This window comes from Petaurus breviceps, unplaced genomic scaffold (assembly GCF_028583685.1).
Source record: "Petaurus breviceps papuanus isolate PSGF00001 unplaced genomic scaffold, PetGlider_PUasm1.0 90434, whole genome shotgun sequence".
In the NCBI taxonomy this organism is placed as follows: Eukaryota; Metazoa; Chordata; class Mammalia; order Diprotodontia; family Petauridae; genus Petaurus; species Petaurus breviceps.
In genome coordinates, this window is record NW_027187251.1 from 8,848 (window position 1) to 26,601 (window position 17,754).

At 35.8% G+C, this 17,754-nt stretch overlaps 1 protein-coding gene across 4 annotated transcripts in view; it reads right to left on the minus strand.

Moving 5' to 3' along the window:
• Positions 1-434: 434 nt before the first annotated feature.
• The window catches only part of RPS6KC1 (ribosomal protein S6 kinase C1), a 164,580-nt gene continuing 147,260 nt past the window's right edge, over positions 435-17,754 (minus strand). For all 4 annotated transcript variants that reach the window (XM_069108725.1, XM_069108724.1, XM_069108727.1 and 1 more), the window contains 2 exons: positions 3,480-5,093; positions 435-3,208 (listed from right to left, as the gene is read on the minus strand). In XM_069108725.1, coding sequence (XP_068964826.1) covers positions 3,114-3,208; positions 3,480-5,093 — 1,709 coding nt within the window. In that variant the 3' untranslated portion in view covers positions 435-3,113. The remainder of the gene's footprint in view (positions 3,209-3,479; positions 5,094-17,754) is intronic.

Consider the following 17,754-nt stretch of genomic DNA (forward strand, 5'->3'; position numbering starts at 1 on the left):
CCCAGAAGGGAGAAGGGATGGGGGGGGGGGGGGTAGTAGGGGCAAAGGGCAGTTTAAATTACATAAGTGAATCATTCTCATCATAATCTTGTGACAACTTTACTTTCTAACCAAACATCAGCTGCTTAACATGCTTTAGAAATACTCAGAAAATAACAACGAGGATGTAAGGGTTAGGAGAGACTTTCAAATCCTTCCGCATTTACTAAAGTTATATAAAAACACAATAAAATACTATATTGATTTATAATCTTCTAATAGTTTAAATGTTAATACATTATTGGGGGGGAGCACTTTGTCATCAGCACTTTAGCCCTTTATAAAAGAACAGTAAGTCATTTTCTTTTTTCCTTGTAATATAAAAAATAAAATTGGATTTTATGATTCGAATTCTTCAACAATATGGTTTCAGCAAATTAAAATGTTAGCACTAATTTTGAGTCACACTGACTTTTTTATTTGTTTCACTCTTAACTTAAAAGATGTTAATCCATTCAAGGAGTAGAGACTTTCCACATTAGTCAATGCATACAATGAGACTAGAACAATTTTGAAACTCACAAAGCTTGAAAGTACAATTCTTGTTATGCAAATAATTACAACAAAGCCGTTCTTCAGTCTACAGCTTTTATCTAATGCTGGGGAAAGGAAAGCAGCCAAAGAACTGGATAGCAAAAATCCATTAATGGTAGAATGCCACCTGCTGGTGAATTATGAGAAATGTAATTTCTTGGGAGAGTTGTCTTAAAACAGGCATTTTAGAAAATGTCCAGGATCAAATGAAATATAGCATTACACAGAACTGAAGAAATATTGTGAAACCCGGTGTAGTTTTGCTTGAAATAAACAGCTTTCATAATTTCAATATACTGTAAATATGAAAATGAACAGGAGAATAACCTCCTACAATGGCAAATTGCACCATTGAACAGTTTCTGATGTCTCACTGAATGTATAAAATAAGGAGGTAATATGAAAAATATCAAGCAAAGTTAAGTATCCATTGAAACTATGAAAAATCAACAAAACTTCACTTTATACATTGTTCTATTAGCACTCTGCTTAAGGAAATTTCATTCAGATAATTCCTCAGTTTTCACTCAAAAGAAACACTTCAAACTGAACTTCCCTGCCACTCCCTTGTAAATGACTGCAGAGTTGTTATGTAATATTAATGTACATTTTTATTTATAAAATTATTCCTTACCAAAATATGAAAGGGAGGGGTGAGTATACATATTTTGAGAAGAGGAAAAGAGGGAGAGGGAGATAGGGGAGAAAGAGGAGGAAAGGGAGAGGAAGGGGGGAGAGAGAGAAAGAGAGAGAGAGAGAGAGAGAGAGAGAGAGAGAGAGAGAGAGAGAGAGAGAGAGAGAGAGAGAGAGAGAGAGAGCTTAATAAAGTAATTTGATCAAGGTGTCCTTTTCATTATGAAGTGATTTGGTTCTCCCATTAACTGAAACATACTAATAACATTTCAAAGGATGGTACCACAAATCTACTGGAGGAAGGCAAAAAATGTACTCTATGGCACTCAGAAAGTATAACTACCCAACTGTACTCATTTGGGTAAGGATGAGAAAACAGGAAGGAGAGAAAAAAAGAAAATCAAACTCATCAGATATAATGAAACTACCTAACATTCATTTATAAGACTGAAAAATTGTGCTTGCTCTCAAATACAGAGCTTGATCTTGAAACAAATTTACACTTAAAGACATCTACTTTTTAGCTATATTTATATCACAATATATTCCAGTTACTACAACAAGACACTGTGAAAAACAAGACTACTCTACTTGGTAATTGTTATATAGTGAAAGATCAATAATGGTGCTAATCATTCCAATATTATCAGTTTGAGCCTCTTTTCAAGGCTACAGCTGATGACAAACAAAGCAGCTTTAGCAATCCAAAGAGGTTCAATGCTGGGTAAAAGGTAGAGGACCCCTGGATTCCAAGTGGCCCATTTATACTAATGACAGGTAGAAAGGATCATGAACTCAAGGCCAACTCCTGTGCTTAAGCTTCTGTATTTGTTTACAAAGGATTTAGCACACACCAGAAACAAACCTCTAATTTTTCAAAGTAAGAATAGTACAGGGCGGACAGGAGAAACTTATCATAGCAAATATTTGACTAACCAAGCTGATCTGAAACATCAACAACAACATCTGCATTCCCTCACATTTCAAACAAAAAAAAAACTATAATGTTAAAGCAACCATTTTGAAAGATCAGGTTGGTACATCATTAATGTCACATATTACAGCCTTTTTAAAAATGTCCAGCATTTTGTCTATTTTACTCTCATTAAATAGCATTTACTATTTGTAATGAAACCAACATGTTAAAAGGAGCATGAGGCATTTCCCAATGGCCCTTATAAACAAAAAGTTGAGGTATTCTATAGAAGGAATTCAGTCATGTCAACCCTTCATTTTATAGATTAACAGGTAAATTTTATGGGGAAAATAAATAATCTTATATACTTCTGAGCTGAACAGTAGCTCAGAGTTAGCTTTGTTCCAAAAATTTTGATTTTCATACAAATTCAAAACAAAAGAGAGTTGGTAAATACACAAACTCTATGAGAGGAAATGAGAGAAATTTTAGAACTATGGCCATAAGGGTCTTTAAATATTATCTATTTCAACCCCCCTCATTCCTACAGATGAAAAAACTATACCTGTATTTCTAAGTTGTGAAAAATTTAGACTAAGGTTATATAAATAATGAGCATTTGCTTTTTGATGTAAAAATGATTAAAACAAGTCTTGTGACTGATTTAAATCAAAATCCAATCCATTCTGGTAAAATTGGAGGGAGATAAGAAAAGAGACCAGTGAGAACATCCACCAGGAACAGAGGACAAGGTACGCTATAACCAAAGACTCAGTCAGTCTTCAAGGGCAGCTGGCAATAGTACCAAGAAAAGAAACACAAGGATGAATGGCCCCAGGAAAGACTTCAACCTGCTACTGGATTAATAGCAATTCTGCCCTCCATGCTGAGCCAATGCCCTTTGCTCCAGCCTGGAGGTCCCACCCCAGTCCTCTCACTCTTCTCCCTTCCCCTGATATACTTTTCAAGTGAAACATTTTAGGTGATTGCTCTAACCTGGGGCACAGTACATTCTCTCTATGGCATCGCTGTCACAGGAATCTTCAACCTCACTCCACCTGCTAAAATACGTTAGCTGAATGTGTCCTAAAAACAAAACGACAGGAGAAATCAAAACATTTTTCCCTTCCATTTTCTGCAGAAGTGAACTGTAATTACTCCTTTTGTAGCTAAAAACAGTATCATTAAGAATAATGGCATCATTAAGTACTAGAAGCTATTACTGGGGGTGAATTTGCTGCACTGATAATGAAGCTCTAGACAGGAAATGAAGATACTAATTACAAGATAAAACGCCTACTCAGTTAATTGGAAGCAACAGCGAATAAAAAGAAATGCATTTGCAAAAGTTCCTGACCTCTATCATTCAATAAGATGTTGTTTGGGTTCAAATCGCGGCACACAATTCCCTCTCTATGTAAAGCATCAAGGGCTACCACCATTTCAGCTGCCCATCTTTGAATGCAGCCTTCTGGGATGTAAAACCTGGAGGTTAGTGCTAATTTTTTATCGAGGTCCTCAAAAATCTGATGTATTTCCTTCTCTCCTTCTAGTGTTAATCCACTGTCACCCTTAGCCTTAGTGTCTTTTGGGTCTAGCTGGAATAAAGAAGGGGTTGGCTCTTCTTTACCAAGATCTTCAGCACCATCTGCAAACAGCAATACTTCTTCTTTTTTTAAAGTGTCTGGGTTTACATTGTATTCATTAGCACCTGAGACTGGATTAGAAATAAGGAATAGGTTTTCTTCTGTGCTATTTGCAGTTAGTGTGGGAGCAACCATTCCAAATCCTTTAAACTCAGCATCTGAACTAAGTAACAAAGACTTGTCTCCTGAACTGATTTGATCAACAGCAGCTATAAGTAATGCCCTAGTACCCTCCTGTGCATAGTGTTTTTCTTCTATACTGTGGAATTGGTGACTACAGGGATCATTCGATGCCTCTGTGTCTTTTTCTTCAAGCCCTTGGCATGGTTCTGTGCTAAGACTGAGGCATAAAACATCAGGAGCTTCTAAAAGTTTACTTTCTAAGATGCCTATATTAGTCTGTGTCAACTGAACAGGCCCCTCAGTCGCAGCTTCTTTTGTTGGCTCCAACACACCAGGCAGATTGACAAGAAGATCAGGCCTTCCTTCGTCAGTACTACTTACATCATCAAAAGCAGCATCTTTAAAAGAAATAACAGGGACAGAGTCATTTGAACCCCTGCTGATGGTGTCCTGAGCTCTTAACCCCAATCTAGTTTCACTAGCATCAAGACTCCCAGAACTGCTGTCCTGATCTTGAAGGGCAAAAAATGGCTTCAAGGGTTCTGACTTCAAACTATATAACTTTTCACCAAAATCAAGTCCAAGGAGTTCATTAGTGCTATCCTTACTATCTATCCTAAAGAATGCCATAGGGCTATTCTTTGATCTACTAAGAGAATCTGATATTCTTGGTGGACTAGCTACTTCACGGTTGGCATCTTCGGTGAAAAATTTTAGTTCCTGAGAAGTCAGCTGAGAGCTGAGGCTGTCACTGCCAGAAGCAATGTGAGCTGGTAATCTTCCTGTATCTTTGGTTCTAACACCATTTCCCTTAATCTTCATTAAGGGCTCCTCATTCAAGGACCCAGGTTCAATTTTTTCTTGCCCATATTCATTGCATAAAGTTAAATAACTAGTAGTGCACTCTTCTTCTGAACTTGAGCCAGAATCTGGCCATTTTGGAGAGCTGTCTTGGCCATCTTCTTCCTGGTTGCTACTGTCCTCCTGGGAACTTGGTGTAAGACTAGTCTTCAGATGCAGAACTTTGAGCATGCTGCCACCATCACTTCCTCTGGACTCCAAGCTGCTGCTGTCCTTAGGACTAGGAGTTGGCTGCTGCAGGTGAACTTCAGCAAGAGTAGACTTTTTGACTTCCTGAATATCAAGGCTTTCTTCTGAACTCCTATTTAAGAATCTACTAATGTAGGACCATAATTTTCCACCTACAAAAAGAACAAAAAGAGATTAAATCTCAGACAACAACACTCAAGACAGTCTTATGGGAATGGAAATTAACCATGAAATATACCAAAAGTATAAAGAAGGAAAAAAAAAGTCACTGTTTAAATAGAGTAATAACTTGTACCATAATAACTAACTTTCTAAAGCAGCATGCTTAAGAACTTTAGCTGCTGATTACTAGTAACTGTGGTTTTAAACAAATTTTCTGAAGGCCAGTGATTATGAAAAATAATAACCAATTTCTTCATTTAAAGGGGCACTAGTTACAACAAACACTAGTATGAAAGCTTACAGTTAGTTTGCTTTATAGTTTAATATAACTAGATGATAGAAACATCTGATTATGTTTTGATTTGCTTATGTATGAATTTTTTCAAGCATGATCCCATGGGTCAAGTGGAATACATAAATAAATGCTATTCAAAATTGTATTCCATGGTGAAAAAAATCAACAATGCTATTCCATTTTTTAAATGCCCAATCTAAGGTTAGAGGCTAGATTTGGTATCTGGTATATAATTATGCCTTTACAAATGACATACTAATAATTCTCCCCCTCCCAAACATGTGCTGTGTAAGATCAAGTAAAGCCCATTAGAGAGGCAAGCTAATATGGTATCAGGGATCTATAAAAACTAAAATTAGAGAAATCAATCCATGCCAGTGAACCAAGTATTTTAGCAGCAATATCTTTTATATAGTTATTTCCCAATAACTTGCTTTAGCTTTGAAATCTCACCTCATTTACCAGTAGGTAAAACGTAATATAGATGCATATGCCTATATTTTGTCAGATAAGAACATAACTATGAACAAAGTTTAGAAATCTAAAATTTCAAATTTAAATAACCTTAAATTCAGCAACAGGGGAAGCATATTTTGAGCAAAAATAAAAGCAGTTTCCAAAACAGGGACTAAAGAAAGGTGCATCAAAAACAAATCCTTCCATTAATATGGAAAAGCAGTTCAGTCAATACATTTGTATTATCATTATTAAGCATTGTGTACCTAGAATTGACCAAATAACATACAGAACAGTGTTTGGCAATTCCTCACACTTTGATTTTATCGACTAAATCAATGAAGCGTTAAAAAAAAAAAGTCCACTTCCCATAGATTCAGAGTATTTGCTTAAATATTTTTATCCTCCAAAACAGAGATTTAGGTAAAGAAAGGCAAGGAAGGGAGGAAAAGGAAGGAAGGAAGGAAGGAAGGAAGGAAGGAAGGAAAAGAGGGAGGGAGGGAGGGAGAGAAGAAAGAAAAGGAAAAGCAAAGAACATTTATGTTAAGTCTATGCATATCTTATTCTTTTTCTTATTTTTTCCCTAGAAAGATTCCTTTTCCCTTTGTCAATAACTAAAAGAGGATAGTCATGGGTTTTCACCTGTTTTTCTCTGATATTTCCAGAAGTTACAAACTATGTACTTCATTTTCTCCCTAAACTATTCTTAATGTCTGCCATTTGCCCACACTAACATAAAGCTTCAATCTTTACATACCGCTTTAAACTCACCTATTCATAAAATATAGCTAAGTCTCACTTCACTGCCTTTCTAGTCCCTTACTAACATTTATGCAGCTCCTCCCACTATTACACTATGACAGAGAAATACCCATATTCCAGATGGTTCACCTCATCTGTACCACACTAATATAAATTACCTGCTCTGACCCTAGTGCCTTGCATTCATTCTAGTCAAACTATACTGAGAAAAATAAAATCATCATTTTATTATACAGATAGGCTGAAAAATAGACTTAAAGCTATGATCTCTAAAAATGTGACTAATCTTAGTTCTACTTATCTTAAAGACATATCATTTGCTTATGAAGTAAAATGAATAAAACATAACCATAATTTTTTAAGGAAAGAAAATTATTATGTGGACTTCAGTCACATATGGATATAAGAGACTAATTTCTACAAGTAGAAACAAAAGTTCTCTACATAATTATGACTCACAACCTGGTGCTTAGAACAGTGCCTGGCATATAATATACTCTTAATAAATGTTCACATACACACATATGTATGAATACCTGTACATGCATGCATGTATAGTATATATACTATATATACTATTCTATATTACATAATTAATGTTAATTATGTAAGATAGAATCTATATTAAGTATAGTAGTATATATAAATATAGTACATATAAATAAATATCTACATAATTATGGAATGACTTTCTAATTAATTTAATGAGAATTTTCCTACATATAGTATGATAATCTGGCCTTAATTTTTAAAGTATTTTTAAATAATGTAAACATTACAAAGCGAAGCTGCGGCCAAGGTTCAACCTTATAAAAATTGTAAAATAGTTAACACAGCTAGGTTTTTCATCAGAAACTTTCAAACTTTGTATTTGGTAAATATGTGTCTTGGTTCTATCTACAAAACTGTACTAAGTGTTAACACCTTTATCACTTAAAATCTACCAAGGGAAAAACTAATGTCAAAGTTTAATCTAAATTCACTATCTATTTTTCTGGCTTGTCCTGTTCTTGTCGTATATTTCTGTTCCTAGGAAGATGTTTTGAGATTGAGTCATGATCTCTTTTTTGAAGATGCATTACTTTTAGAAATTACAAAACCCAGAGTTTATTTCAATCTAGCAAGAAAGAAATATTGATATTCCCTTTAGAATAAGTAATCACTGGCACCTAGAGCCACAGCAATCTCTGTTCTGCATGGAATGATAACCCATTAGTGAGATGTAGTGCCTTTTAGTGTGTCCAGCAACTGAACTATGGGACTACAGTTATCAGCATGAAACAATAGCTAAAAAGGCTCTAAGAACTACAGATCCAGTCTTTAAATCATCACTAATAGTGATTTACCAACAGTTTAAGCCCTAAAAAAATTTTTTTCAAATCTAATAGGCTCTTCCACAACAACATCTCTTGTTTGGAAGTATTTTTCACATGTTTTCTAAACATTTTCTCATGTTTTCTAAAACATTTTACCTAAATGTGAATTGTGAATACTTTTAATTTTGGTATATCAATTATATTTTTTACTCTTCAAATCCTCACAAAAAAAATTTAACAATATATAATTCTCAGGGCGGCCAGGTAGCACAGCGAGTAAGAGCACTGGCTCCAGTGTCAGGATGACCTGGAGATTGAATCCCGGGCTCAGACACTTAGCACCCACCCAGAAACACCTAGCCGCATAACCTTGAGCAAGTTACTTAACCCCGATTGCTTAAAAAAAAAAAAAAATATATATATATATATATATATAAAATTAAATATATATAATATATATATAAATTATATATATATATAATTCTAATTAGGATTTCTCATTCACAAAATTTCTGTTTTTCCTAAAGACAACTAGACTAGGGCCCAAAAGTTTTGTGTTCAAGTACTAGCTCCAATGCTTCACAGCCTGGGTCCATGACACGTAAGTCTCTCTGAGTCACACTTTTCCAGAAAATGGGAATATATTTGGCTTTCCTACCACACAGGACTAATGTGAAGTTTGTTTGTTTTAATCATTTGTAAAAACACCACTCAATGGGATATCTTTCACTGAACCCCTTTTTTTACATTCTTAAAACCACAACTCAACATCAGGTCCTCATAACCTCTCCCATGGAACATTACAACATCTTCCCAGTGATTCCCAGCTTCCTGTCTCTTCTCAGGGGAAGAGAACAATGGTTATGTTATGGTTTGAGTATTTTAAATTATGTCTTAGGCAGTATACAGTATACTTTGGCACATTTTAGGCGGTATACAATTTGGTACATTCAAATTATGAAATAATTATGTACATTGTAACATGACTCAATCAATAATCAATTGTTAGGCACCTACTAGGTGCCAGTTAATGCGCTAGGCACTGGGGATAAAAAGACAACACTTGCCACTAACGAATTTATATTACACTATAACATACAACATATTCATAGGTAAATACATACTACATATAAGTTGAGTTCATAATGATTTGGGAAGACAGAGTACTAAAATTTGAGGGAAACAGCAAAGGGCTCCTGAAAGAGGAGGCATCTAGGAATTCTGAGAAGCTGAGGAAGGCCAGCATGAAATACATAAGAGGTAGTTATGTGTTATTGAAGGTCCTTAAGTGCCAGACAAAATAGTTTGTGTATTATTCTAGAGGCAATAAGATAAGAAAGCACTAAAGCTTCATGAGAAGAGTGTAACATGGTCAGACCTGGGCTTTACAAATATCAACTTGGTGGCTATGGAAAACAGACTTGGGAAAGGAGAAACTCTATAAGAAGGTAAACCAATTAGGAAGTTATTGCAAGTTATAGTCTAGGTAAGAGGTGATGAGGAACTAGATTGGGTGGTACAGAATGCAGAATACAGAGAAAGGGGATGATGCAAGAGATTTGAGGAAGCAGAATATACAAGACTAGAAGGCTAGGGGATGAAGAAAAGTGAAGTTTCAAGGATAACTCCAAGGTTGCAAACTAGGGGAATGGAACAATAGTCGCACCCTTTACAGAAATGGGGCAATCAGGAAAAGGAGTGAGTTTAAGGTGAAAGATAATGAGTTCTGTTTGGGGTCTGCTGATATTAAGATACCTATGAGAAATCCATTTGGAGAAGTATAAGATGCATTTGGACATACGCTCTCTTTCTCTCTCTCTCAATATGATATATAAAATACATTCACATATATAATCTACCATATATAAATTATATAACACAGTTAGCACATTACATAATATAGAACAGTGTATATATACTGTATATACATACATACATATACAGATACGCATACATGTGTGTACATGAACATTGATTAAGAGCACATTATGTTCCAGGCATTGTTCTAAGCATTATACTGTGAGTCTGAGGAACAGTCAGGTGGGAGGAGAAAGAACCAAGAGAAAGTGATGTCCCAAAACCCTCATGAGAAAAGATTTTCAAGGAAGAAAAGGGTATCAACTGCATCAAAGGCTGCAGAGAGGTCAAGGAGAATGAGGATTGAGAAAAGGATTTGGCAACTAAGAGATCATTGGTAAATTTAGAAATAATGTTGGAAGCTGAATTGTAAGGGGTTAAGAAATGAATGAGAGAGGGGCGGCCAGGTAGCACAGCGAGTAAGAGCACTGGCTCCAGTGTCAGGACAACCTGGAGATCGAATCCCGGGCTCAGACACTTAGCACCCACCCAAAAACACCTGGCCTTGTAACCTTGAGCAAGTTACTTAACCCCAATTGCTTAGTGGCGGCCAGGTGGCTCAGTGAGTAAGAGCACTGGCTCCAGTGTCAGGATGACCTGGATCAAATCCAGGCTCAGATACTCAGCACCACACCAAGAAATAACTGGCCGTGTAAACTTGAGCAAGTTACTTAACCCCAATTGCTTAAAAAAAAGAAAAAAGAATTGAATGAGATCTATAGAATATCTCTTTTTGGAGAGTGTGTGTGTGTGTGTGTGTGTGTGTGTGTGTGTGTCTATTCTGAATAATTTGCAGAGAAGTGATAGTTCGGTCCATGGGAGCTAATGAGAACAAAAGAAAGAATGGAACAGCACCTTGGGGTACACTCATGCATAGAGGAATAGAGATGGATGATGAAACTGCAAAGTAGACTAAGACAGACAGGAAGATAACTAAAACCCAGGGAGAAGATAGTAAACAGAAGGAGAAGACAGCCGAGTCAAACACTATAGAAAACTCAAAAAAAGATGAGTACTGAAAAAAAGATCACTTGATTTGTAGATAACAGTTTAAGTTAGTGATGGAGGCAAGCAAGATAGTGATGGAGGTCATATTGCAATGGGTTAAGAAGTCAGTGGGAGATGATAAACTGGAAGGAATAAGTGTAGAAAGCTTTTCCTAAGAAGCTGGCTATGAAAAAGAAGAAAGATACAAAATTATCATAGACCTAGAATTACCTAGAATGGTTCTCAAAGGCCATCTAATCCAACATCTTGATTTTAAATCATGACTCAGTTAATTAATTTGCCCCATATCACAAAGGAAATAAAGCATCAGAGGCAGAATTTGAACCAAGGTCCTCTGACTGTTAGGACTTCTACTGACTGTACTATCCTATAGGAAATGATAGGGTAAGTGAAAGTTTATAGATGGGGGATATTTACGCATTGTTTGAAGACAACAGGGAAAGACCCAGTGGAAAAGGGAAGGTAAAAAATTAGGAAGGACCTTCGCCTAACTTAAGATGATGATGTGAACATTTATACAGAAGCCCAGTTCTCCTACATACACAAGAGGATACAGATTACAAGCAAATGAACCAAGTTGCTAGTGTTTACAAACCCAAAGGTTTCAGTTCATCTTTGGTAAGGCCTAACTTGACAAAAACTTTTGGGAAAAATTAGGCATCAGTCTGTCAGAAATTAGGCTGAAATGAACACTTTACATCATATACAAGATAATGGATACATGACCTAACCTCAAAAGTCCTGTACTTAATCAATCCATCCCTGCTGGCTATCAACCCCTTTTTCACCTCCCTTTGGTGGCTAAACTTGAAAAGGTCATCTATTATAGGTGCCTTTCCTCACACCTCTCTTCTTAACTTGTTACAGTATGCCTTTCTATTCATTCTAATTCTATTCTGGTGACTTCTCTTCTGTTGATTATCTCCATTTTAATCTGCATATAACTTATTTATTACATAGCTACTTCAGAGGCAGCTAGGTGGTACAGTGGAGAGCGTATTGAATCTAGAAGTCAGAAAGACCCAAATTCAAATCTGGTCTTAGACACTCTGTGTGATTTTGGCAAAACAGTTAACTGGCAGGGAAAAAAATTGCAGCAAGTTTTTCTAATAAAAGACATACTTCCAAGATATATAAAGAACTGATTCAAATTTATAAGAATCATTCCTCAATTGATAAAAGGTCAAAGGATGAATTAATGGTTCTCTCAAGGATAGAAATCTAAGCTATCTATACTCAAATGGAAAAAAGTTCCAAATGACTAATAATTTAAAAAATGCACATTAAAGCACCTCTGAGGTTCTAGCTCACATCCATCAGATTGGCAAAGTTGACAAAAAGGAAAATGACAGATGTTGGACGGGCTGCAGGAAAACATACTGCTGCACTATGAATTATTAGTACTCTGGAAAACAATTCAGAACTATGCCCCCAAAGTTACTATCTTATACATACCCTTTGACCAAGCAAAATCACTCCTACAGTGATAACCAAGAAGCCAAAATCAAAGGGGAAAAGGATCTATATGACTGATATATAGATATACAGACAGAGACACAGACACACAGACACACACACACCACCTCTTTTTGTGGGGATAAAAAATTAGAAAATAAAGAGGTGCCCATCAATTAGGGAATGACTGAACAAATCATGGCTTATGAATAATAAGGGAATTTTTGTTATTGTTCAGTTATTTCAATCGTGTCCAACTCTTCATGACCCTATTTGGGTTTTCTTGGCAAAAATACTAGTCCTTTGCCACTTCCTTCTCTAGCCCATTTTATAGATGAGGAAACTGAGGCAAACAGGGTTAAGTGATTTGCCCAGGGTCCCACATCAAGTAAATGTGTGAGGCCAGATTTGAATTCTTCTTCCTAACCCTAAGCCCAGTGAAATGAAAAAAGAGATGGCTTCAGGAAAAACTTTGGAAAACATATAAACTGGTACAAAGTAAAACAAGCAGAACCAGGTGAATAATTTACACTTTAACATCAACACTGTAAAAATTAACAATTTTGAGAGACTTAAGAACTCTGTTCAACAAAATGATCAATCAAGATTAGAAAAGACTCGCAATGAAGAACGCTATCCATTGCAATTATCCTTGAAAAATGGAAAAATGGACCTGGGGAACAGTAGATAATTGCCACCAGGATCTGGATAAGGTGATAATATAAATTCCAAAGAAGGTGAGGCAGCTAAGTGAAAAGGAGGGAGAGGACCTGAAAGTGACAGTGAGGAGCAAGAAGTATGTCTAGTCCCCCTTCTGGGCCAGTGAGTCAAACAGCATGAGATTCTATTCTGCTTACAATTAATAGTAATTGGTTTGTTATATGGATTGTCAATTAAATATTATTTATTAATATAGGCAGTTAGGTGGTGTAATTGATTAGAGTGCTGAATCTAGAGTCAGAAAGACCTGAGTTGGGGTGGCCAGGTAGCACAGCAAGTAAGAGCACCAGCCCCAGTGTTGGGATGACCTGGGGATAGAATCCGGGCTCAGACACTTAGCACCCACACAGCAACACCTGGCTATGTAACCTTGAGCAAGTTACTTTAACCTCAATTGCTTAGGGGCAGCCAGGTGGCTCAGCGAATAAGAGCACTGGCCCCAATGTCGGGATGACCTGGGGATCAAATCCGGGCTCTGATATTTAGCACCACACCCAGAAATAACTGGCGGTGTAACCTTGAGCAAGTTACTTAACCCCAATTGCTTTAAAAAAAAAAAAAAAGAAAAGAAAGACCTGAGTTAAAATCTTGCCTCAGATACTCACTAGCTGGGTAACCCTTAGAAAGTCAGTTGACCTCTCCCAACCTCAGTTTCCTTATCTTTAAAATGGGGATAACGTCATCTATTTCCAAATGATGCTGTAAGAATCAAATGAGAATATCTGTAAAGCACTTAAGGCACTAAAAAAATGTTGGCTATTATGATCATTATTAATATTAGAAACCTAAGGCAAAATCCTTACATATCAAATCTGATACCTTCTTCCATGTTTATAAACTTCATTACAAAAATATATTATTTGATGTCTTTTAAATACACCCATGATTATCTTTATCAGCATTAACACATTCTTCTGGTCCAAATCCTACTGTACCCAAACATGAAGATACAGAATTGTACCAGTTTTCCTTCAGTAATTTGCTACAAATGCAAAATCTGTAATTTGATGTAAAATTTGTTGGAGTTCTATGAAAATTCAATAAAAATACTACTTTAGATAATTTGTGCTCAGTTATCTCTTAGGAAGATAGCTATTATTGTTCAAACTTTGATGTCCCAGGAAAATCTCCAAATTTATTTCATAAAGTATTTATTTCTGAAATTTACAGCCAGATAATATCACAAAGAAAAACCATATGTTAAGCTTAGCAATCATCTTTCTAAAAAATAAAAATAAAAAAATTACCACTCTGAAGATTTTGTTTGTTTCGTGGACAGTTTCTTGGACAAACCTTCTCAAGTTTTCAATGATACCTCCAAGAAAGGCAGAGTAGCTGGAGGGAGTGGGCCTTAGACAGGCAGCCCAACGCTCAAGTCCTATATCTGATATATCCTGGCTACTCGACCCAGAGCAAGTTTCAACTTCTCAGTGCTTATGGCCACAAAAAAAGATGCTGATCTGCATTGCTAGTGTGAGTTTTTTTTATCTCAAATTTCCCTTTACCAGTACAATCAGAGTATTAGCCATAGTAAAATTTGTATTCTTTAAGAAAAGGAGTAAATCTGAAGTCGCTGGGAAAAGTTATACTGAAGATGTCTTTTCTTTAGAGTCATATTTTCTAAAAGCAATGGAAAACTAAGGATTTCCCAATGTGTCCAAGGATTTAATATGGGCTCTTCCATAGGCATAGGAACTAGAGCTTGATTTCATTAATATGGGGGACTCCCAGAAAAGGAAATACCTTCTAGCAATGCAGGTTTGGCACTCTCATACTCTTCAATACAAAATACTTCTTTACCTATAGAGAAAAGTCATTTATTTCAGCTTCCTTTAAGATAGTCTAACAAATTAATATTCTGGACTTAATTTTTTCTGTTCACTAATGCTGATTTCATCAACTAAAAACTGGGGCAACCAAGTATAAACCTTTCATAAGGTTAGTATAGTTTTCAAGAAGACATGGAAATTATATACATTAAAAGTAAAAAAGAGTTTTAACCTATTGGTAGCAATCTTTTATTTTTATGTTCTTTAAACCCAAACATTTTTACATTCTTTAAACCTAAACATAAAACCACAAACTACCTAAGTTGACAGCTATAATATTAATACTAAAGTAAAATACAAACTCCAATAAATATCAATATTGCACACCTAATTGTACACATTAGCTTGAATGGTTTAATGTTGAATTTTGAAAATAAAAACAGAAAATCTAAGCGGCTTATCACTAAATTAGCATGAGTGATTTGTTTAATACTTCAGAGAATAGTATAACAAAAAGAACACTAGGCTGGGAATTAAAAGGCACATAGATTTAATGCTGGAAGGAACTTTAGAGATGATCGAGTCCAACCTTTTCACTTTATAGACTAGAAAACTGAGACTAGGGGTATTAAGTGATTTGCCCAGAGTCACACAGCTAATAAATGTCAGAAGATTCGAACCTAGGTCTGCCAGGTTCTCAGTTCAGCACTTGATCTACCACACGTTTTTGAAATCCTGGCTGTGCTTATTGCAACCTGTGAAATTTGGGGCCCTGGTTTCCTCATTCTTAAAATGAAGAGACTGAACTACACATATGATTTCTAAAGTTCCTTCCAGCTCTATATTCCGTGGCCTTCTTTATGAAATCTTACATGACCAAATGGTTAAGAAATAATATCTCGGGGATGGCTACGTGGAGCAGCGAATAGAGCACTGGTCCTGGAGTCAGGAGGACCTGAGTTCAAATACAGCCTCAGACATTTAACACTTACTAGCCATGTGACCTTGGGCAAGTCCCTGAATCCCCATTGCCCTGCCTTCCCCCCCCCAAAAAAAAAAAACTAAGTTGAAGTAACTAAAAGATTCTCTCTTTTTATGTGCCACAGGATACAATTCTTTCTTCTGGTTATATGATAATGAATGAATAAATATTTGATTTGATTATACAGGATTAGGCCTTTAGTTATACTATGTACATTATGATACTTCTGTTGGAACAATAATCATCTTTCCACTAACAAAAGTGAGCAATCTGAAAGTTCAAAATTATTTTCCATGGCTTGTGTTTATTCCTGCATTCATGTTCATATGTGTGTGTATGATTCCTCATAAGGATTTCTGAATGCTTTTTCCTCAAAACTTTTCCTTCCTGTTTTTCTTCTGATGAAACATATTTCCTTGGATAGGCCCATTTTGCTCTCCAAATGCAGAGTGCTGGGGCATATAAAATTATTTTTATTCTCTGAAAGTCTATAAAAAAAAAAACAACTCCCACTTAAACTACTTAATGACTTACAAAGTACTCGCCCCACAACTAGCCTGTGAGAGGATCAAATCAATGATATCTTGAGTTTCTACTATATTGATTTCTACTGTATTTATTCTATATTGTATTGATTTCATATTGTAATTGATTCTATATCTGTTTAAGTTCCCTTTTTATGCCCTTGAGCTGAGCTCAGGAATTCAGCTGTCCATCTGAGTTAGTTTAAAGTTATAATTTTTTTTAAATTGTTATTTCTCATACTGGTAGCCTCTGGGATACTTCCAGGACATCTATTTGTTACCTTTAGCCTCACAAGTTAACTTATCCCCAAAAGATACGCAGTCTGTCCTTGCCAGTCCTTGTGAAATTAAGGGAGTTTTTATCTCTTCAAAGGAGACAGCAAGTCTGTTAGTTTTGATCCTCTAGTAAAGATTACAAGATGCAGATGAGTCTCATTAAACAATTAACATTTTTTAATTGTCAGAGAGGGGCATGATTAGCCTTACCTAAAAGCCGGCCCACCTTTCTTGGTATAGCCAGTCATAATGTTCCATGCTTCCCCAAATCCCTTCTTTGCTGTGTGTCAATAAAGTAGATTCTCTCCTTCTCATCTAAGTCACTGACTTTACTGAGATTGCCAGGCTAATCTGCTTTGTTAACAGTTTGTGTCTGATTTAATAAACCGATTTTGTTCAGAGCCATGTACCTCAGTTTACCATTATTAATTTTATTTTGGCACACCTGTAAGGTAGGTAGTACAAATATTATTATGTACATTTTACAGATGATGAATCTGAGGTTCCTAGAAGATAACTAACTTGTCCCATGGCCACACAACTAATAAAAATCAAAGTTAGGATTCAAAGCAAGGGAGAATTACTGACTCTAAGATTAGATTACTTCTAACTACCTTCCCTCTATAAAAGGAGAGATTTTTTACTAGAAACAGGATTAAGAAGAAAAGATCATAAATTGAGGTGGATGGAGATACCAAAAGATAGTAAAAGGATGAAACCTCTCAACTCTTATTTTGCCTCTGAATTCTCTTGAAATTGAAGGCCAGAACAACATTGATTAACAGGAAGTAAAAATTCAAGAGGTATAAAGGACACAGACCAGTAGTGCCTAGCTTCCCTCAGTAAATTTGAAGCCACCAGACTGGGACAAACTACATTGTAAAGTACTAAAAGAACTGGGAAAAGTGATTTTTGAGCTGCTGTTCATGATGTGGAAGACTAGAGAACAGGAGCAGTACTCCAGACTGGAAGGGAAGAAATACTGTCCCAATTTTTCCAAAATAGGAATGGAATCTACAAACCATAGAACAGGGATTTTGACTTTTATTCTTGGTAGAATTCTAGAATATATTCTTAAGGAAATGATACATGAGTACTTAGAAAGAAAACAGCAATCACTGAAAGCTAGCAGAGCTTCATCCAAAACAACACATGTCAGACTATCCTCATTGCCTTTCCATGAAAAAGTAACTACAGTAGGAGGCCAGGAGAAGATGTAAACAAATTATAC